The sequence below is a fragment of the Anas acuta genome, chromosome 3 (assembly GCF_963932015.1).
Source record: "Anas acuta chromosome 3, bAnaAcu1.1, whole genome shotgun sequence".
Classification (NCBI taxonomy): domain Eukaryota; kingdom Metazoa; phylum Chordata; class Aves; order Anseriformes; family Anatidae; genus Anas; species Anas acuta.
Window position 1 is genome coordinate 99151519 of NC_088981.1, and position 23560 is coordinate 99175078.

Genomic DNA, 23560 nt, shown 5'->3' on the forward strand with positions numbered 1-23560 from the left:
TTATTGTCAGGTGATATTCTCTAGTGTCTTTTCTTACTTTGTCCCTCCTTACTTTCTCCTTAAAGTTAACAAAGGCAGAAAGGCCAGGCTTTTGTACAGTTTCCCCTTCTGTAACTCCCATAAGATTAGTCAGTGCAAGCTTGGTTTATACTGTAAACATTTCATGAAAGAACCACTTTAATTTTGCAGTCTAACAGCTTCAGGAATTGCTTCCTAAACAGCCGTGCAAAGTGCTGGAGAAGTCAGAGGTTACGAACAGGGATAAATGGCTGTATAGCACAATGGCACTGTGAGGCTGCTGCACAGTGCAGTGTATAAAACAGCTCTGTCTCTCCCAGAAACACTTTGCTCCCAGTTGGGAATGCAGGCAGAGAGAAGTGTTCATGCTCTATTATATCCTAGGGCTCAGAGCTCTCATACTCTGTAGAATTAGAAAAGTAGAGTTGAGTGAGAGGCTAACAACTTTGTCTTACACACTTTTTATAACAAAGAGGTTTCCTTCTTATTTTTATTTATTTATTTTAACAAAACACTTCCTCTTCCAAAATCACTTGTTGCTTTTGTGTGCTTATAGCCAAATATCCCTGAGCATCTATTTACTGCTCTTTACTCTCATTTCTAATTCACTCAGTTAGTTTTGATGCAGATCTCATGTAAACATTGATCAATTATTTTCTCTCTGAAGGTTTTCTTTTTCCAAGGTGAGTATTTACATCTTGTATTCAAACAATTTTATTTATTTTTTAACACAATATCCTCATAAAGATTCCTGATAATTAACTGTCCCCTGACAAGATTTGGGAGAATAATACCTGGGCAGGAACAGAGCTGAAACACAAATTCTCTGTCTTGATTAGCTCAGAAGTTGTGATCTTCAGGTATATACTACATGGAAGAAGAGCATCTTATGACACCCCTGGCAATGAATCACGGATAGGCAGAATTCCAGTCTGAGCACCCATACAGCCACAGGAAATTCATACATTTCAAGATGATTATAGCATCTCAGGAAAGTCAAACGAAAGACTGTGGAACAGGTTAGTCATCAAACTTCAGAAATTTTTCCTATAGTTTGCCACTTCCCAGTACTCATTGTGTACTGTACCTCTCATACAGAATTTAATCTGTTAGTTGTGTCTTTAGAATGTGCTCTATTTTCCTTTTTTTATGCCAAGGGAAATTTATGGACGAGACTGGTCCAAGGGAGAAAAAAATCACCTTTTTTTTTTTTTTTCTAATACCATAAATACCATAAAATTAATTACAGTTGCTTTACTTTGTTACAGTTGCTTTACTTTGGAATGGAAAATATTTTCATTGATGTGAACAGACAAAAAACTTTTCTTAACCTTAAAGACATTTCCACTTCATTCTTGATTATATAAGGATTTATATGAAAACATACACACATTTGGTCTGTTATACATTAACAATCACAAGATTTTTTTTTCAAAAAATGGAGATAAATGGTTCTTATATGTTTACTTATTACCTATTTTTAAACAAGTAGCATTTACTGTGGGTTCAGTATGCTTAATACCATCATTTTCAAAAAAGAATTAAAATCAGGTAAAATATGGTTAAAACATTGTATTCTGGATATAAATTTTGTATATAAATTGGTAGACAATTACTTCTCATATGAATTAAATATTTATTTATTTATTTATTTAATTTGTGGAGGTTTATTGTATTAAATAGAAGTCAAATAAAAGTTAAAGAGCTTCCTTACCAAGCTTTTATTAATACCTCTAAAATGTTTTCTTCTAAAACAAGTAATGATTTAATGGGACCCTGCCTATGACAACAACATGAAACTGCTTTTGTCTGGTGTAAGAAGTGCAAATTCTGCTCATGGGGATATGCATGGAATTTGGCCTTGTAACATTGTTCTCACTCCATTAGAAAAAAAGCTGCTCAGGGCCAGCTTTTTACAACTACCAAACATAATCTCAGATCCAAAGCCAACTAAGTCTGGATCAAGTCTCAGTCTCTCTCAGAAACATTGGAGGTCCTTTTCTGTAAATGACTGCTTAGGATTAAATTTTTATCTGTCTTTAAAAAATAAAGAAAAAATAATAATTCCGTTCTTTCAGATTATTACACTTAAGTCACAACAAGTGTACTGGGTGTTATTAAAAAACAAGGCTTGCCCCTCCTTCACTGCACCTATGCTTTTGGAACATACTTACGCTTTCCTGACAGATGTTTCTTGATTAGTGCATCAGAGGAAAACAAATCACCACCTACAATGGTTCCTGGAGAAGCCTTGAGAAGAAACCCATAATCTATATTTTTAAAATGATTTTGTTATTTAAATACAAATTTTATGAATTCTTTTTTTTTTTTTTTTCCTTTTCTTAATTTATTCATAACTTTTATTCAAGGGGAACAAAAACAGCAATGTATCACTGCAGTATCCAGAGAGTACCCAACATTCACAGTTTTTATAACCAAACTTATTTGTGAAATGTAAAATGTGTATTGAATTCATATTCTTTAAAATAGGATAACCCAGGGTTAAGTATAATCCTGGTACTTAAATGAAAAATATATAAATATTTGTAAGAATTGTCCATCATAGTTTTTCATTTTTGTATCTATCATATGCTCACAACCTAGAAATTCTGTGATTCTGTGATCTGCATTATAGATTCAGATCATATAGCCAAAAAGAAAATTATATGTAGTTTACATATTAAACTCTGAATTCAGCATTCAGTAGACTGCATTTAATACAGGGTCATTTTAGCTCTTTGAAATATTGTCAGTTTATACAAGCAAACAACAAATCCCTAAGCTCATTCATTGTTTAGCAGGAAAAAATGAATTGAATTGTGATTTTCATACACTAAGCCTGCTTTATTTTATTTATTTATTTATTTATTTATTTGGTGTGAATTATGTGTTCAAGAAAAGAGCCAGACTGACTGGCCTGGAAAAAAATAGTTATACCTGTAAAACAAAAACAAAAAACAAAAACAAAAAAACTAACAAACAAAGCAAAAGAACAAAGAATGACTGTGTTTTGGTTTTCTTATAAACTGTGTCTGTATGATTTGATTCCTTTCCTACTTAATACAGAAGTGCTCCAGTATCTAATCTTTTGAATAAATTATATTTATAGCTCTTTTAAGCTGATCATATGCTTTCATAATGATGTCCCCATTAAACTGCAGCCTAAAAATTTGGAAACAGTATTCCATTCATCTCAGCATAGTGCTATCTCTCAAGTTTGAAGATGGCATTTTAAATATCACTCTGATTGACTACTTTACAGCTGATTGTTTAAATAAAACAATGTAAATAGTATAATTCTGGAAATCACTTTTTTTTTTCTTTTCTTTCTTTTTTTTTTTTTTAGACTCAATTATTTTCAAGGCTCTATCTTTTTCCCTTTTTACCACAGTCCAAAAAAATAAATAAATAACAATAGTAATGTGCTTCTCCAGCAGTCCTCCTCTACCTCTTTTTTATTACAGAAAACAGATACTGCTGGAGCTGAGTGCAGTGTAAGCACAGTTGAGCTTACACATTATAAAACTAATTAATGATGGCCAATGCTAACACATCCCTCAAAATCAAAGGTTGTTTCACATAGTGTACACCAAATAAGCCCATGCTGAAAGAGCACAGTGTTATCTGTAGGAGAGAAACCAGTAGACTTTGAAGCAGTGGAAATTCTCTGTGTGTTAGGGTAGAAGAGCAATTTTTACATGCAGATGAGCAAATGTAAATTCCACTTACTGGGAATACAAAAGTATTGTAAAATAAGGTTACGATGAGGTGTTTATGAGGGATATGGGATATTTTAGGGATATAAAACATTGATATAGAAACTACAGTGCTGCAAAAAATGTGTGCCACATAAAGTCCCAATAGCAATTAGATAAAAAATAAAGGGGTGAACTTAACCACATGGCAAAATTAGATGTTACTGTGCAGATACAGACACCAAGTAATCGAGTTAGCAATTGGCCACTCTAAGAAACCAAACAATGCAAGGGATTTTGTACCTTCAAAGATTTAAATAAGGCAATCAAACATGAATGCTAACCCAAGAGAGCAGCTGAGGGCATCTGCCCAGATCATCACTGTTGTATTTTAGCGTAACTCCACTGAAGGCAATGGAGCTATGCTAATTTACACCAACTGAGGATCCAGGCAATCATATTTAGGACTTCAAGTGACAATATTACTTTTATTTTGTGGTATATATTAAGGGTTTTGGCAAGTCTGACCAAACACAGAAAGTGCAAAACACTGCACTTTTATTTCCCCTTTTAGCAAGTGTAGTTTACGCAACTTCCCATGGGGATTGCCTCAGCACTTGGGATATACCACAGCATCATGTTGCAGATCTTTGCGGATCTGGATGGAATGAGCAATTGGTTATGATCTGTTGGTTTGAAGCAAAAAATGGTCAACATCACAATGGGAGTTTGCACAATAACCAAATTGTGCCAAAGAAAAGACCCTTGAATTGAATACAAGCAAATGCCAGGCTGAATGAGATTAATTATGTAGGACACATTCAATGACAAAGAGATATGACCAAACCCAAAGAAGTCAGAGGTAACTGTACAAATGGAAAGACTCCAAGACAAGAAGGCCTTAGAGAGATTCATTGGGCATGTTAACATAACTGAGCAAACTCATTGATAATTAATCACAATTAAGTGCTCCTCTCAGAATAGCTGCTTAGGGACTGCACAGAATGGCACTGGAATGACTGACAAGAGAAAATTTTTGAAAATTAAAATGAATCATCAAATAAGCATTCACACTCAAATAACTGTTGATTAGTGAAGAGTCTTGGAACTAAGGGTAGCATCTTCAAAACTGTTTAAGTTGTTATTGCAGACACTAAATTCCACTTTCAAAGTTAGGGATATAGAAGTTACAGGGATGTGGATTCCCAGTGCTTACATTCTTTTTGAAAACAAACTTTAGATTCTTCATACAGGTTGTCTGAAAAAAAATGATTCTAATTCAGTCAACATTCATCTGAATTGAGACTATTCCAGGTTCCAACTAAAAGGCAAAGGCTTTAAAACACTGATTAGAATCCAAACAGCAGCAGACGTATGGCTAGCATATCTTTTATTTTAAATAATTAAGTGCATAGAGAAGAAAGAGGCCATAAACTATTTGAGTATTTTAAATGCCATTGTGCACATTAAAGCTTCTAATTCCAGAGTGTTTCATGGTATTGAAAACTTACTAAGGCCCTGATTCTGCAAGGTGCTTCATGCAAACAATTTTGTGCCTGCATGGAACATTTCACAGTATCAGAGGTACTGATATGCAGATGACTTATAAGGAGCTTTTTAGAGAGTACATGCTTTTAAGACTACCTTTCAGTGATGAAAACAATGATGAAGGGTCTTATGTAAACAGAACTCAAGTATTTTTCATTTTGGAGACAAAAGTTGACAAAATTAAGTGAGAAAAATGGAATGACTCAACCTTACCAGAGTCTGAATGAGTTATTCTAACAGAAAAAGCCCAGCCACTTCCATATGTAAAACTTATTGCGACTATAGAGATGAGGTTGCTGCAGATGATGGGTTTCTATACAAAGGACATTATCATAACACCACACAACATGAGGTTGGAAATGCTAGGTATAACCTACAGTGCCCATTTGAGTATTGAGAAGTGCAGGAACAGAGCCCAAGGTGTTCTGTTCTGGCCAGGCATGCATGCTGCCATCAAAGATAAGGTATCCAAGTGGAAATCTGCAATAAATACAGGAAACAAAAATGCAAAAAAAACCCACTGAAACCACATGAGATTCCTAATTTCACTTGGCCCAAGGATCTAGTTGAACAAAATGGGAAAGATTATTCCTTAAAGGGGAACTAATATTAGGGATCTATGTTCCTTGGTTTTGTTTTTAATAATTTAAATTAGATTTGCACACTAACTTGCAATTTAATAACACATTGTAAACTGTAGTTTATTTTACCATAACATTGCAGACAAGTTAATAAAATACTATTATTTACAAATGACTTGCTCTAGCCATTTTTAACATTACACCAAATACATCATGTCTGGTCCTTGCAATCACATTTTCCATATAGAAATTAGATAAAACATCAAGAAACTTAAAAAAATATTTGAAGATTCAAAGAATACTTACTTAGCATCAAGTATTGAATTGTAACATAAAATCACTTACTAGGCACAACAACTTTAGTATTCAAGAAAAATTTAAATGGCAACATCTACTGAGTTTCCCACATAATAATAATAATAATAATTAAAAAAAAAAAAAGACAAACAGCAGAAAAATAGGGAAAGGGGAAAAAAAAAAGGATAACATGAATGGAAGTGATTATTACTCTTGAAACAAAGAGTAGTTTTCTAAGAGAAAAATGAGTGAAAACTGTATAATAGGTGATAGCCTTCCAAACGTCAGTCTTGCTGAATTCTTATAAGAGGACAGATTCAGTCTAAGCAGGAGAAGGAAAGGAAGGGAAAGGAAAGAGAAGGCAAGGCAAGGCAAGGGCAAGGGCAAGGCAAGGCAAGGCAAGGCAAGGCAAGGCAAGGCAAGGCAAGAGGTAGTACTCCTGTACAGATGAAGCAACAAATATACACCCAGGCAGCGAATTTCCTTCATGTAAAAAGTAAAATTTTATCTCAAGTGGCAAACACAGGATGTAGGTGGAGGAACCACTTCAGCAGCTAAACAGATCTCTGCAGAAATAACTGTTCTGACTAGAAAAAGTGACTGTGTATTGGGAGAGCTATCAAAGTTTAAAGAGGATAGGTACTGATCAATGCCCAATAATAGTCTCATTATCTGTCTAAATAGTCTCGTTATTTGTCTAAAGATGGGAGTGTTTCCACAGTGTTTTATTAATTATCCTATTTATTTTTGTCTCTACCTTTCAATTCTGTATTTGGAGAAGGCTTATTATATTTATTTATTTATTTATTTATTTCCAGATGACTAAATTGAGGAAGCAAATATTACTTTTTTTCCAGTACTATTTGATTTTATACATTAATCATTATAAATAAAACATCCATATCTGTGAGGATATCCCTTCTTCCAGTTGCCAGTTTTTGCTGAGAAAACTGCAATAAAATTACTTAGTAAACCAATAAAAAGTGAATATTTAAAGTTATACTAACATGGAAGATTTTTCCTATAACTTTGAGCTAAGCTAATCCTTTCTATCCAGAAAAGGGTACTGCATGTAGTTATTCCTCCTTGAAAAGTTGTGGTGAACCTTTTAAGCCAGGGAGAGCTTTAGAGAAGCTCACTTTTCCATTTGGACTTAGTGAAAGACAATGCTAGGATGACACAACTGGGAATGGGGAGACAAGGCTAAGGGGAAGATAAAAGAAAGAGTAGAGGATGACCACCAAGATATGAAAACTAGTGTAGAGTGACAGGGAGAGAAGGAGGCACATAAATTCAAAATCTTTCTTTATTTTAGAGAATGCACAAAACCAGACTGAGTTCCTAACTTCCAGAAGAAAAAAGGTGGAAAAGAAAAGCTTTCAGGCTTTATTGCATAGGCTTTATTTCAGGTTTTATTGCATGAAATGAGACTGTCCTCCTCCCTGTAAGTGCTGTAGGGTAATGCCAAAAGATGTCCTCCACAGAAACAATAATGACATGCAAAATCTACATAAAGACATGGATGTTTGGGTTCTGAAGTAATGGGAGTATTATATATCATCCATGTATCCAGACTCATAGGCACCTGGTTGAACTGGAAATCTTTCTGAGGTTCAGAATCTTTAATATAAGCACTAATGTAATTTCCCGTAAGAAAACTGACCCAAAAGACAAAGGGTAAATGTTGATAATCTGACAGTCAGTTCCACAGTAGTGCAAGATAAAGTTTAGTTACCTTTTTAAGAAGTATCAGTATTTTTACATCAAAGTAGGATCAGAACTAAACTTGTCATTTCCATGGACTCTCTGGAATCAGGTTCTCTGGTTAATGGGCTGGCAGTTCTCTAAGTATAAATGTTCTCTGTCAGCATGATGAATTTTGTCTGGGATTGATTTACTGACCATCAAAACATTTATTTTAAAACATCTTTTTTCTTTTAAATAAAAATAAAAGAGCTTTAAATGTTGCCTTTTATAATATTTATAATTCTACAATGGGATTACAGTTCTGAAACAACTGTAAGTATTAGGAAGAACTTCTATGAAAAGAAGCTAATAAGGAAAAATGATGAGGAAAGGCCTCTAGGTAAGATTAAACTGGATTTAATTTATGAATATTTTAATATTGGTAGCTGTCACTAGGTGGGCTGTTAATTGCTTTCCCATAATAGTCAAGTTTACTTGTCTATATAGCATTACTAGATGTTTTAAAAATAAGTTGCTTTTTACAAGCATTATAATTCAAATCTTAATGTTGGAAAGGCTTGGATTCTTGACAAGCATTAATTTCTTCAGAGACCCTTAAAGCTGTTGACGTCCTTTTTACTACACCAGTAACTGAGAATTCAAACCACATAGAATATTTTGTTATTTCTGTTTTGTTATGTCAATGAGATCATTGACCAGACTGTGTAACTGCTTTGGCCTGTCAACAAACTATGCACAAAGACTCAAGTTCTCAGTCGGACTTTCGGTCAAAGAAGAGAATCACACAATCTGCTCAGTAACCAAAAGCAAGAAGCCTTATTTCAGCAAAGTATGGTTGACAAGGAATAATCAGGACAACCTTGGAACAATTTAAATGAAAGTCACAACATTACTTTTCTGGTAGCCAGGAAATGTAGGTGATGGAGTGATGGAGCTTATAGAACCACAATAACCAAAAGGCAATACAGTGAATATAATTATTCAGCAAAATATTTTTTCTCTAAGCTTTACAGATTCTCCTGTTACTTTGATTAGGAATAGAATATGAACATTATCTGAAGTCTCCAGTGTCTGCTATTTTTAATTTCAGTTAGGTCTTAAAAAAAATCTGAGTGCTAGCAGAATTCTAGTTAGGAAGGTGCGTTATACATAATTTGTGTGTATTGTTAAAGTACACACAATAATATTGTGGCTTTGTAGAATGTGATATGAAGGCTATACTAGCATATATGAAATATTTTCTACATGAGCTATGCATGGCAAAGTGATAAAATTATGAAATCATCCCACAATATGCACTTTCTGAATATGCAATATGCATCCCACAATATGCAATTTCTGAACTGCAGTTCAGAAATTCAATCCCTATACTATCATCTCTTCTACCACACTACCAATTGTTCGTTATACCTCACATGTTAGATAAATATTTTCCAGAAATTTTACAAAGGATGAGGTCTTTATGGATGACTGGAAATAACTATATGAAAATCAGAACGAGGAACAAAATATGAAGAGAGAAGAACAGTGCAGATTGGAAGGAACAGGACAGAAGGGAACTCAGCCTGGGATATAGACAAATAGTGTGTATATATTTCTCTCTAAAACCTGAGGCTTTAGAGATACTCACTGATACTCACTACTCTTCTGCTATCAGCAAATATGTATGAAACACGTTAGCAAAGTTCCCCACCTCTTTCTGGTGCCAATCCAGGCAGAATGTTATACCTTTTACTGCTGTTTACTATCACAGTAATTCAGTTGACCTGTGTAGCAGATTCCAAAAGTTCTCATGATGCTAGTGGCCTGACAGAGTGCCAGCAGGATCCCACATTATGGGAGTTGTGCTTCTTTTCAGCTTGCTCTTTTTAAAAGCAAGGAAATTATACCCCCAAACCTCACACACAAAAATATAACAAATGTAAATGAAGTACTTCACAGTTTAAAAATTCCCAAATCAAAGTTGCTTATGTAGCTTTGGTTTAGCTGCTTCGTGCATATACATAATCATTTACATGATCACATCTTCTCTGCTATTAGGTAGAGAACAAGAGCAGAAATGAAAGTTGTATAAAGGATGCTGTCATCCATAGGACTCCCACTTCCCTGTTTTTGAATATATTTCTTTGTACTAACTTCAGCATGATGGCTAAGAAGCAGAGAACAATAAAAATATGAATATGATGGAGATGTATGGGCTGATTAGATAAGGAGCTTGAGACAGAGTAATGTAGAAAAAAATGACAAAGAAAACAAGACAGAGTGAATGGGCAAAGTGGAAGTGAAGTGGAAGCTGGGACTGAATAAAGAGTCTGGGGAGGAGGAGAAAGGATATTCCCGTTGCTGTTCTGGAACACTGGACTCTATTCTGTTTTTTTTATATAGCTCATTCCTTTTCACAGATGGTCAACGACTCAATGTGTAGAGCTGACGAATTCCCACAGCTTCAAGAGAATTCAATGGGTATTTAACTTTCAACATATACAGTTCTATATATCATGAAGAACCCTGACAAGCTGAGTCCTAGATGTCTCAAATTGAGCTATCAAAATTACATGTTTAAGTTTTCTGTCTTTAAATTAGTGATAATACCAACCCTGACTTATTTCAATGTATAATTGCAGGTGAAAATAAATTAATCCCCTTATAACCAAGATATGTTAATTAAGAAACACTCAGATGCAATGATAGTGACAAATATGTGAGTGAATTAGTAGATATAATCTGAGAGTACAGTTTGAGAAAAGTGCAGTGGATAACAGACGGGGCCACACATGGGATAATGAAGAATATAGAGGAAATCCATTAGTTGTTTATGCAGTGACTACTGGCTGTCCTGTGCAACATTATTTGTTGTCCTGTGGAAAAACATATGATCAGAAACTGAAGGATTGCCTTGTAATGAAAACGCAAAAGAGAATCAAGTTAAGTTAGCCTATTTAAAATTCTCTCATTTCCTGACTTTTGAATTAATCTAACAGAGTTTTAATGTGTTCATTGGGTACTATGATAACTGCTAAATAATCATGTTAACCTAAACTTGTAATTTTAAATATGTATTAATCTTGTTCTCTTTGCGTAGGGAAAACTCACAATAGATAAAGAGAATAGCATGAAAAATTATTGGAACTCAAGTTCAATCTATCTTTTATTCACTCTGGTCTGTATTGGGTAGGCTTGACTACAGATGCTTTAGAAAATTAGAGGAGATGGGATAATTCAGGAGCACTTTCCCAAATCAACTGTAAATTTTATAAATGGTTAGAGCATCAAAGTATGTGCTTAAAGTATTATTCATGCTGCTCCAACAGTCTTGTCTATGCTTTGTTTATGTAATTACAGTTCCTTGAACTACTTGACCCGTCCCAACCCAAAATACAGGCCCAAATCCGAGTTTATCTGGGTTATTTGCCTGTATTCTGCTTATACTTATATATGTTCTTTGATCTCATTCACAGCCTTTCCACTGGCATATCACATAGCCTTCTAGTAGCAGATACTACCGTGATCTGAACTGGTTGTTCAGAAAAGTTAGTTTTGACTGGAGAGGTAATACATGTGATTTTTGTTCCTATTATTTGCAATTAGTGACTAAATTAGATAAGACTAGAAAGAAAGCTAACTTCAGTAGCTTTCAGTAGCTTTCTCTTGCTTGCTTTCTCATCTTTCCCATTTGTTAGTTTTGTTGTTGTTGTTGTTGTTATTGTTTTTTTTTTTTTTTTTTATTATTATTATTTTTCATCCAAGTACTGAACTCGAGTAATGTTAGTTAAGGCACTCATGTATGGTAAAGACAGAATATTGCTTATTTGTAGTAGCATAAGCTATTCATTCATATTTTCCCTACTCAGTTTTCTCTTGTTATTTGTGAACATCTTCCATGTTACCCATACTACCATTTCAGGAATACCACTAACTCATAGCACAGAGAAATGCTATAGTTCTTCCACATACAGAATTCCAATCAAACATATGGTGCAGGAAGACCGATCAAAGCTAAGTCTTACAATTCTCTAACTTTCATAGCTCACAAATGTCATTCCAAATAACTGCAAGGAAATTGGAAAGAATGTGTGTTAAAAAGGGGAATAACTAACTAGACACTAAAAAACATAGTCAAATGAGAAAATGCATTAAGCTGTTAACAGTGATACAAACCTGGGGAAGATTACGCAAACATTTGGAATAAGCAGATTGCTCTCCCTTCCAGTCTAACTCTGAGAAGCTACACCATTTTACTAGTTGTGTAATCAGAAGTATTTCATTAGTCTAATCCCATGAGATTTTTCTAACTAGCAAGCTCGAATGTCCAGAAAAAAAATGAACAGGAGTTTAAATATCTAGTTTAAACATTCCACCCCTATCACTTAATGAATACACAAAAGAAAATACTATGTCATCAGACTTATGCACAGACCCAGTCTGTGTGGAATTTCTAGAGAATTCACATACTTTCCAAGCATGGATCAACTCCCTCTGCATCATCAAGCAGGTCTCCAGACACATAGTGTTTCTAATTTCTTACGTAACTATACACAGTTTGTGGTCAAATAAATATTTATAAAAAAAATATTTGTTTTTTTATATCTTACTTGAGTTCTTGTGAGCTTGTGGCCAGCATACTTCGAATGCTTTTGTCAGCCAAGGGACAGCCAGATAAACTGTAAGACATGGTAGGACAGACAAGTAAGTTAATCTTCTTATTAACTGAACACTTTCAAACAAACACAACATAAAAATTAAAAAGTAAAAGTTTGTAATGCAGAAAAGCGATGGGGCAAGTGCTGTAATATTGAAATTTGTAATATAGTTAACCCTCTGAATATATTTAGATATCAACATTACTTCCAAAATTACATACTATAAATGTTCTTTTTTGTTTGTTTGTTTGTTTTTTGTTTCTCTATTAACTAGTAAAATGTAACAAAAATATTTGTGGTTCCTGGGTTAACTACTTAAATGCTTAAGAATACTTTGGAAATTTTAGTAATCTATTTAAAAATAAAAGACGTTTATACAACACACAAATTAGCATGCTTTTAAGATCAACATATATTACTCAAAGGGTTAACACATAGTTCAACATTTTACTTTGACAGCATTGTTGAGGTAAGCTGAAAACAATAAATTGAAAAGACAGAATCCACCATGAAAAAAATGAAGTCACACCTTCTATGTGAGGCGTAATTACCAGTCACATGACCACTCCCATCACACCCTGGTGTTGGACATCTGCCACCAAACAAAAACAAAAACAGCCAAAATAGTAAGTATGTTAAAAAAAAAAAAAAAAAAAAAAAAAAAAAACTTTTAAAAGTTTCATTGTTTCCAGTTTAGCTGCAATGACTGCAAGGGGTTTTAAGCATCCTAATCGAAAAGCTGCAAAATGAACAGGATTAAATGAAAATGGCGTCTCAATACAATATAGCATCATTAAGAACAAGCAAATACACATTAGCTTCTCACTTTGCTTAACTGGCAGTTTGAAACATTTATATGCTGCAAATGTTGCATGCTCATACTGCAAGGCGTATATGTACTCGTTTGTTTAAAAGAAGACAAAGAGAGAAAAGTTTAAAAGGAGAAAAATAATTTCACCTCACATTATGCTTACGTTATTAAATCCTTTTTGCTCTCTTTGCATTGAGGGTATTTGGGTTTAGGACTTGGGATTGTAACTTCACCAGGATACCTTCTTTCTTCAAGGGCCTCTTGGAAAGGATCCAAATCTTCTGGCTACCGGCAAATATATGAGAATTAGTTTCAAATAGGTGATGTTACAACTTACATAAAATAAAGCACAGTCATCAGACACTATCTCCTTCTTTAACCTAGTCTGTCAGAGAAAAAATAACTAAATTATTTTATATACTTTCACCTATTAAACCTTTAAATAGTACTTAGACATTTTGATGCAGACTTCACAATATATGGAAATGAATTAGGTTATGTTATTAGGTAAGAAAAAAAAGGCAAAACCCAGCTTTCTATATAACTGTCATAATATTTTCCTTGAAAAAAAAATGTTTTTTTTTTTTTTTTCTAAAGTCACTGAAAAATTGAGGAACAGGAAAAAAGACTGAATGCAGTATCAAAAAGCTAAAAAAAATAATATTTTTTAACATTTTAGAACAAGTCAAAGATGAAACAGGAACAATCTCAACATCTGCTCACAGAATCTCCATTTGGGGAAAACCTCAATAAAAGTCTGGAAAATTATAATTATATAATTTATAATTAACTTTATTGGTGTATTCAGAAATTCTAAAGCATCTATTTCAGGAATGAAGTGGCTGAATGCATTGATTTAGAGATTCCTGAAGATGGTGCTATAAACACCATAGTAGAAATGTGGTGATCTGCTTGCTCTGATAAACAGTTCATACTGTATGTTTTACCTTAATAATGACAGATTTCCTAATTTCAGTGAAATTAATAGCAAAATTGTGACTAACACTGGAACTAGAATGTATTCAGTATACCTAGTGAAAATGCTACTTTATTATAAGTTTCAAAGGTTGGGAAAACAGATTTAAGTTTTAATTAAAATAGGCAAGAGGTAAGTCACACACAAATAGTTAGCCTAATTTTATAATTTATACCATCAAAACAAAGCAAAACAAAAACAAAACAAAATAAACAAACAAACAAAAGAACAAAGAACAGTCTACAGAAGTCTCTCAAAGTCTAAATTATATTGAATGCAGTATTGTAAACTATGCGAGTGGGTAAGGGTTGAAGCTTGATGAACAATTTCAATTCAATTAAAACTTCTCAGCAGACTTTTTCAGTGTTTTGGCTCACACCAGAACACATCCTACATATTCTAAGTTAAATTCCCTAATTTGTTTTCCTTATTTGCCTCTTCGGTTTAAAGGATTTTGCTGTTGTCTTAGTATCTAAATTGAAAAGTAACACCAGTTTCTAATATACTTTCTTTGTACGTATTCTTGAAACTAAGCATCTCATTAATACAGACCCTTTCACACACAGATTTATCAGAAGTGTGTTAGTAATCTACAAGATTAGCTAAAATAGTTGAAAGTTTATATAATACTCTGCTGCTTTTATTTAAATTGATATCTAAGTAATACATCCTTTCAAAAACTCAGCATATCGTCTATGGTTTTCAAATTCAGTGGAATATCTTGCCTTGAGAGCTGATTATCCCAGTATTGCACGGTTATGTCAACTTGCTTATATGGAGTAGCATAATCTGGATATAGTAAAACATCTTTACTGAAGAAAATATTTGTTATCAAGATGATGCTGTTTAGAAAACATGATTCACATTCATGGTTCAAATGTTGTCTTATGGAACTTAGTCACAGATCAGATGTGTGCCACCATGATATATTTCTAAAGATTAATTAGCAGAGGTCCTTTTGTAGAAAACCACAATTTTTGTCACCTATTTATTGTTTCCTCTTTCCCTTCAATTTTCAGAAATGCAACAAATTACGAAAAGTAGATTACAATGAGAACTAATAGATGAAAAAGACATACATTAATCTCTTTGGAATCATCTTCATCTATTCTGCTGGGCTTCATTTTAGTGTAGTCCACTGGCAAGTCCCAGCAGTCACCCTCATTCAGTTGGTAACACCGGTTATTCATCACAGCTTGCCGTTGTGGTGACATTGGCTCCAATGGTGTTAAAATGGTACAGCAACCATCTCGCTGCCTCTGCTTATTCATGCTCAGATCCAAGGTCCCATTTTCATCAACTTCCATATCAGGATTCTATTAAAATAAGAAAAATATTGTTAATTCAGCTTCACACTCTAAAACTGCTAAACTGCTACCTCTTTGTGTTCTTCAGTATATATGATTGCCTAGCAGAATGATAAAACACTTTTCCATTCCTGAATAGATTGTAAGCATTGAGCCCCCTCCCACACATAGCATGATGCTGTTACACAACATTAATGCTGTTCGAGTAGATTGCTTCCTGAATGGCTAATCTGATATTTGGGGGAACAGGATGAGTCTTCATTACACTCTCCTGCCACCCAGAAAACAGGTGCAAAATTTGGGGTGAAAATGAGAAATATCTAAAGATATTTTCTTGTTGTTGTCTTTTTGCTCTTGGTCTACTCTGTGACAGGTGAATATCTTGAGTATCTGTGAGTTAACATCTGCATAATTCTTGTTTCCAGTCCTGTCACCTGTCTGGGTGTTCAGAGAAAAAAAAAAAAAAAAAAAAGAAAAGAAATCTTTTCTTTGTAAAGTACCCAAAGAAGTCCTTTTGGACACCATTTGGTTTTAGGAAGAGAAAATGCCTACAAATTTCACAGTTCCTTCACTGCAAATACAATTGTATTGGCATTTTGTATACTAACTCTTATAATCAATAAATTTGGGTAAAAGAATATTTGTGACAATTTTTGTGGCAACTGAAGTATTGTGAAATTGTGAGTACAAGCTCTGACTTTTCCCTTTATAGAAACAAACAATTGTTCTCAATTTTATTAGATGAGGGGAAATAAGACATCTTAAATGAAAATGAATTTAAAAAAACTAAGAGCAAATAGAATAAAGGTGCCCACAAAGAATCCCTCATTTGTTCAGAAATAAAACACTCTACAAGATGTTTGGTTTCAAAAGTGGTGTAAATGCTACTGACTCCTCATAAGTCTAGCAACTTTCTCTCAAGTAACAAAAACACCATGAATGCAACCCTTTTTTTTTTTTTTAAAAAAAAAAAAGAAAAAAAAAGTGACAATCCCCTCTTAGAATCATTTATTCAATTTGATATAGGGTTAAACATTAGGAAAGAGGCCCCTTCTGTTTTTGACATGTAAGATAATAAACATTTTATTCCAGCTTTTTCCATAGCATTGATACAACCATATTGTTTACATGCCAAAAAGAGATTTCCCTCTTATACAGTATTAAATAAATGAATGTAAAAAGAAGCATTTGAAAAAAAGTCATGAACCATTCCAGGTTAAATTATGTTTTATTACTAATACCTACTGTTAAGGGTTTAGTTTGTTATGAATGGCTTTGCACAATGGGGGCAAGAAAACCTTTGTCTATATGCAGAAGAACAGAACATGTCTGCCAGCTCAGAAGCTCTGCTATAAGCACAATAAAAACGTTTCCTCTGCACTGCATCTGTCTACTTAGCCATCTAGTGGTATCCTATAGGTAGCACTGTACTGTTTGCTGGTGCATGTTAAATAATCATTTTCAACAGCTATCAGAGTCAAAAGTTAATGTTTATAATTCAAAAATGAGTATTCTGCTCTTTAATGAACGTTGATAGTGCACTGTTTCTCTTTATATATAAAGCTTAAAAACATCTATAATTTTTGTCTCTAATTTTATAATATATTAAAACTATGAACATACAAATCATCAGTGACCCTACACTATTTTTCAGCACCTTTGAAGTCACCTGTACAGGAGGATTTATTGTTTGTTTCAAATGTCTTAAGCAATGACTTAAGAACTGCAATATCACAGGCACACATAGCATACACGTACCATAGTTTTCTTTTTACAAGATCTTACAACATTAGGCTTCTAAATGAAATTACATCATTATATCTTAATATTTTCATAAAATGTATGAATCAGACAGTGTTTAGCAAAAAATTCTGTAGTGAAATTAAGAGCACTTAAGCAACTCAAACATCTTTTATAATTATAGATCTCACTACTGAGACAAATTAAAAAAAGGGGGGGGCTGGAGGAGAGAAGAGTAAGTACATGCTATCATGTTATCAGTATAAGCAGTTTATATACTGATTGGGATTTCCTGAGATACTTCTCTCTCTCTCTTTTTTTTTTTTTTTCCTGCTTAAGAGAGCCACCACATTATGTTAATTTTGAGGAAAAGGAAAAAAATAAAAAGGAAGATGTACTAAAGCTGTACTAAAGCTTCTTTCTATCAAAGGCACAAAACTAGTGCAGAAAAGATGAATCTTCATCAACAAACAGAATTACTTATTTTTACCCTTGCACAGAGATCCTGAGGCTTAGTGGAGAGGTTCTGAGGCATCTCCCTGCAGCGGGTGGAGAGATTCAGAATAGCAGTAGCAGCCATGTGCGCTGCCTCCATGTCATGAGTATAGTCAAAGCTGCTCTTGCTGCAGGTACTGCTGGCACTGCTGCCTCCACCACAACTCATATTGCTGCTGCTGCTAGGGGCATAACTGCTTGTTGTGCTGCTGGTTGGACTTGAATTCTTACAGTAACGTTTAGCTGTGGGAAGAAATATGACAAGGATGACTCAAAAGAACTAACATTCTGCATAAGTGAAAAGAAAAACAAATTGCTGGAGGTGAAATTTATAATGAACAACAGTAACCATGCCCCCACCCTACCCCCCCGCCAAAAAAAATAATAATAATTAAAAAAAGCAATAAGAATGACGGCTGTATTTCTTGATTTTTGCCTGTGATTTTATATGCTAAACATGTGAGTTTATATGAAATAACCTCCTGCACAAATCTGTATGATGTGATCATGAATTATTCTGACAAACAGGCTAGATTTAGAAAAGAATAAAAACACAAAGAAACACTGCTTTTACCCCACGTATACAGTCAGACAGAAAGTAGGATCTGCTCAGGTCACTCAGTTTTGTTAATGAAGAGCAACATGTTACCATAACATTATAGGACTTTTTTCATAGTTACATGAGCAAATGTAATTGTAAGGCCTAGACTCCCCAGAGCTACTGGAGAACAAGCCCATTATAAAGCTAATGGGCTTGGGTCTCCGGGCCAAAGTGCTAACCGTATGTCCTTAAACACTTCACATTTCCTAACAGGTTCTTCCTACACCACATTAGGTAATTAGCCATCAGAAAGGAAAGGAGGAAGAGAACATGATGAAAGTAGAAGGAAGCTGGATCCACACCATGGATCTCACAAAGGCAAAAGCAGTGACTGTATAAATGGAAACAAATGTAAGTGAAACAACCCCATCTTCAAGCATCTCAAGTGCCCACAACTCTGGAGAAACAATGCAGGCCAAACATACTCACTCCTGCTTTCACTGAGGACAGAGGCACTCAGCTGTACTCTGGCTGACAGAAACCACTAACACACTGACAAAGCTTACTTCCATCCCATTTAAATACAATGCAGAACAGTTGCTGCTTTTAAGAACTGCTCCTTGCAGCCAAATGTATTACAATAGTAATGCAAAACAGTCCTATTAGCCCACTTATTTCTTCAGCCTTCTTCCCAAATTAACTATTTAAAAGCATTTCTATAAAATACAAGAAAGTGTTGTCTGGTCTCCTAAATCTAAACGTTTATATATTTTCATATAAAATAAATGTCAAGGTCAGAGGATACATACATGGATATTACAGTGACTATTTCCCCTTTAGAGAGAAATACATACTGCAGAGATCATACCATATAGCACAGTATAACAATAACCAACTAGCATGCTGATTAGAGAGCTATACAAAAAAAGGTCAGACCCTAGCTAGAGCTCTTCTGTGATGGGTTCCATTTAAATGCCAGACTCTTCAGGTGTATTTGTCTGAGCATGCATACATATAATAATCTGCTCCCATGAGTACAGCCCATTTGTGAACCACAGGCTGCTGTGGTAGACTGGCAGGGTTCAAAAGAAGAATCTGAAAGCAAAATATCTCTGCTAGAGCTTATGTCATCCTTCTTCTTTCTCTACAAAACTGAAAAAAATCATGGCACTATTTTTACTGTAAAGGAAATAGCGTTTCACTTAATTCATAACAGATGGAGTTTTCTCAGGAATGCCACATAATGCACAGGGTGTGATTTTTTTTTTTTTTTTAAGTGAAATGAACGCTAAACATTCATCACTTTTCTTTGTTTTGAACACATAGTAGCACTACTCTAGCAGAGTACCCACTAATAATAAACCTGTGAACAATTCCTCCAGAGTTTCATCTTTAATATAGTAGTCAGTGGTGGTCATTAAAAATTCAGCATTTATCCATTGTTACTTTGCAGTGGTATCCAAGACACAAGAATTTTCCTATACTTCAGGAAGAAAATAAGTGAATAATTCAATTTTTACTGTGTTAACACAGTAAGCACCCTGTACCACTGAACTTGTCAAATCAGAAATATCTTTCAAAATTCATATGAACAAATAAGTCTTCTGTTACTAGTAAAAAAAGTTAGTCTTATAGGAAGTCACATTTAAACAAGCATAAGAGACATGCTATATTGGAAATCATATATATAAGAATGTGTGTTAAAGAAAGGTGAGGAAACAGGCAGCTTTATAGATAGGACCAGAAACTCATGCATGCTCTGATACGGACTCCTCTGTGGCCTTGGTCGACCTATATTATCCCTTGAACTCATTTTCCCTATAAATATAAAATTGCTTCTAAAATTTAGTTGTGTTGTGATTTACTTGCATAATACTTTGAAGGTGTAAAGTGCTATAAGCATGCTACACAACTATTAGATTTTAGATTACCAATGATTTAAGCAAAACTTGGAGAGAAATGGCCATGGTCATTTTACATTTACTATAAGTGTACATTTTAAAACATGTCACATAGCCCAGTCTGTTCATTCCATGTTAGCTTTTCAGAAGAAACAAAGATGACTAATTCATAATGAATTAAACCAAGTCCATTTCTAAGGAAGGGAAAACTACATTGTTTCAATACCAGGCAATTCTGCTTGCTAGTAGCCCAACTCTGTGGCACCAGGTTTGAAGATCTGCAGTCCAGCTATGCTTTATGATCCAGCAGTAAACCAAATGTGGAAAATGTTTTTCCTGTTAAATAATAGACGCAAGTCTAACTAGCTGCATATCCATCCAGCATGCTGGCCTCCCACTGAGCATGCCTAGGGGCTGATTACAGAAAACCTCTCTAAGTCTACAGGCTCCTCTTGCTAATTAACGTAAGAGTGGAAGAGATCCCAACAACTTAAAGGACTAAACTCAGGTATTTGGTATGGAATTAAATTTTACCCAGCCACCCTCATCCTCAGTATTGCCTAAACATGAAATCTGTTATATAAATTAATTACAGTTTCAATATGTTTTATGACTCACCGTGACAGATTCATCTCACCTAATTTCAGGTATCTGACCTAGTCATTTCAGGCTTTCTCTAATAGCATGGAAAAAAAATAGGAACTTTCAGGTGGTGATTCACCTGGTCAGTTTTAAATATGTACTCCAGGAGGAGATCAATTACATCAAAGAAGCATCTATCTTCCTCCATGGATTTAAAAAGGGTGACTAGCTCAGACAGAGGTGCTACCCATTGTAAAATTCTAGACATGGTCAAATGAATCCCACCCTTACTGTTTTCTCAGTGTTTTGATAGAAGGTCCCAGTATTGTTTGAGGGATGAGAGGAGCTCCTGTCATCACCTGAGAAATGAACAGTTGCTATCTTCTCTGCCTGCTGAGTCTAGATGTTCTTATCTCTGTTGTGGTATACCATAAACCCAGTAAACCCAAGATGTGATCCACCATGAAAACGTTATCAAAGACAAAGCAAGTCCACAAACACAAGCAGTACTTACTCCTAAACAATTATCAGAGCATCCTATCTCACAATATAATGTATTCATTTTCTTTCTCTTTCTTTCTTTAAAAAAAAAAAAAAAAATGAAAAAAAATCAAGAAAAGAATCCAGAGGAGTTATTTATGTTCATGTAACTCACAACCACACACTATTGAACATATAATCCTTTTCTCTCATGATGAAAATACAATGCTTGTTTACAATTAAAAAAAAGATTGAAACACAAGGCTATTGATTTTTCATATTCTTAGACTATTTGTCTCATCCTATATGGTCAGAAAAAAATAATCTGTTGCATACTTAAAAGTACTCCAGATAACTTTGACTTCCTCTCAGCTTTTTCAGGATGACTTTTCAGAACTAAATATGTTCTTATATAAATGTGTTTGCTGCCATATATAATAGGTGTGCTCTCTGTACCTCCATAATGGCTTTGGCATAATTTATTTTACACCCGACTACAAAATCAGCTAGAAATACTGCAAAATTTCTTGTGGAAAAGTGGCTCTTTTAAGTGAAGAGATTCTTCCCGAAATCACCTTCATATTCAGTTATTTCCAGTAGCTATCATCAAAATCCAAGATCCATTGAAAGTTGGTGCCAAGAATTTAGTTAATCGTTCTATGACTTTAGGTGATTTTCTTGAGGAACTTTAAAGCCCTTTGCATATTTAAGATGAACACAACAGAGTGGCTGTGTAATATTAAATACAGGGGAATCCTAAAGGTTTCATGAACATCACTGATTGAGTACAAAGAAAAACTCAAATGATGTTCTGTGTCTGAGACCATGTCAGCATGGTCAAACAGCACACACATAACTTGGAAACAGCTACAGCATATGCCACCTGCTGCAGAGTCAGTGATATTGAGTAAATCCATAGGAAATTTGCCTTTATTTAGCAAACAACCTGCTCCAGCTGTAATTGGCATTAACTGTTCTGAGTATAAAAGAACAACATATACTTGCTGCACCAGCATGAATCACATGTATCAGGGTCCCTTAGTCCTCTCTGACTTAGATAATGGGGCAGTGAAACAATATTGTACAAATCTAGCAAGATTCTCAAGTAAAAATTATTATTATACTTATTTATGTCAAAGGAAGATGTGAGTGTAGAAAGACAGCAGTATCACCCTAATCTTTCATTTTTTAAGGCCACTGTTGAACTTGTATTTGATGTAACATGTATTTTCAAGTTCTGATGATTTGGAAAAAAAAAAGTGTAATTTTTAATTCTTTGCTGAAATAGGGTCTTAAATGAGGAAAAATATATATTCCTTGCTTAAAGCAAACATCAGTAATTTGATCCATAATTATGCATATCCACGGGTTCACTACCTATACACTGATTCTTCCCCTTCTGTAAGAGTAAACAGAACATATACACAAGAGTTAATACCTCATTTCTTATTATATTTACCTTATATCATTAGGTTACTAACTGCAGTTAGAGCTACTGCATTACCCTTAATAATGTTCAAGCCCTTATTCTGACACAGGCAAATAAGATGAGTGTATGAGAGAAGAAAAAAGGGCATTTTTACTCAAAAATGTGTTGCCTTTCTCCTTTATGCTATAGTGGAAGAACTTGCCTGTTGATTCTATGAGAAAAAAAAATCCAAAATATCCGAAACATGAAGGCAGGATCTGTAAAAATATTCCTTTTCTCCACTTACCTACTTTTGAATGTCAGAGCCCGTATTCATATGTCAGCATAAATTGTTCAATATGGTATATTTCTTTCTGTTTTTCTAAACAAAAATCTGACACCTGCTTGAAATTTCCTATGGTAGTCTGTCAGTAGCATAAAATATTTTAACAATGACAACAAAAAGATAAAGGCACTGGTTTATTATTATATATATAACTTGTATTGCTCTGAAAAAATCTTGAAGTCCTCAAGAGCTACAATCCAATTCATATATTCTTTATGATGTAGATCATTTTTTTTTCCCTAAAAAAAATCCTCTTGCCTGATGGACACCATTTTCTGAAGTCAGACACCTAAACTGAAGTCATGTTTAGCCTAATTTTCAACATATTACTTATATGAGGTTTTCCAGAGAATTCAACAGGTATATTCACAAGGACAAAATGAGCAGAAATGCCTCATTAAATAAGTAGCAGTGATTTCTGAAAGTGCAACGAGATACAGGTTTCCTACTTCCACGTCCCCACAGAGTAAGTAAGCTATCTTTATGA

The 23560-nt window shown here is 34.2% G+C and overlaps 1 protein-coding gene across 23 annotated transcripts in view; it reads right to left on the reverse strand.

Annotated features, from left to right (window-relative positions):
- MYT1L (myelin transcription factor 1 like) overlaps positions 1–23560 on the reverse strand; it is a 331824-nt gene that overhangs the window by 46724 nt on the left and 261540 nt on the right. For 13 of the 23 annotated variants that reach the window (XM_068678497.1, XM_068678494.1, XM_068678495.1 and 10 more), the window contains 5 exons: positions 17811–18058; positions 15353–15589; positions 13461–13582; positions 13016–13078; positions 12439–12507 (listed from right to left, as the gene is read on the reverse strand). In XM_068678497.1, coding sequence (XP_068534598.1) covers positions 12439–12507; positions 13016–13078; positions 13461–13582; positions 15353–15589; positions 17811–18058 — 739 coding nt within the window. Of the gene's footprint in view, positions 1–5097; positions 5742–12438; positions 12508–13015; positions 13079–13460; positions 13583–15352; positions 15590–17810; positions 18059–23560 lie in introns of those variants that run through there. The other 10 variants (XM_068678508.1, XM_068678500.1, XM_068678510.1 and 7 more) reach the window with 3 other exon arrangements.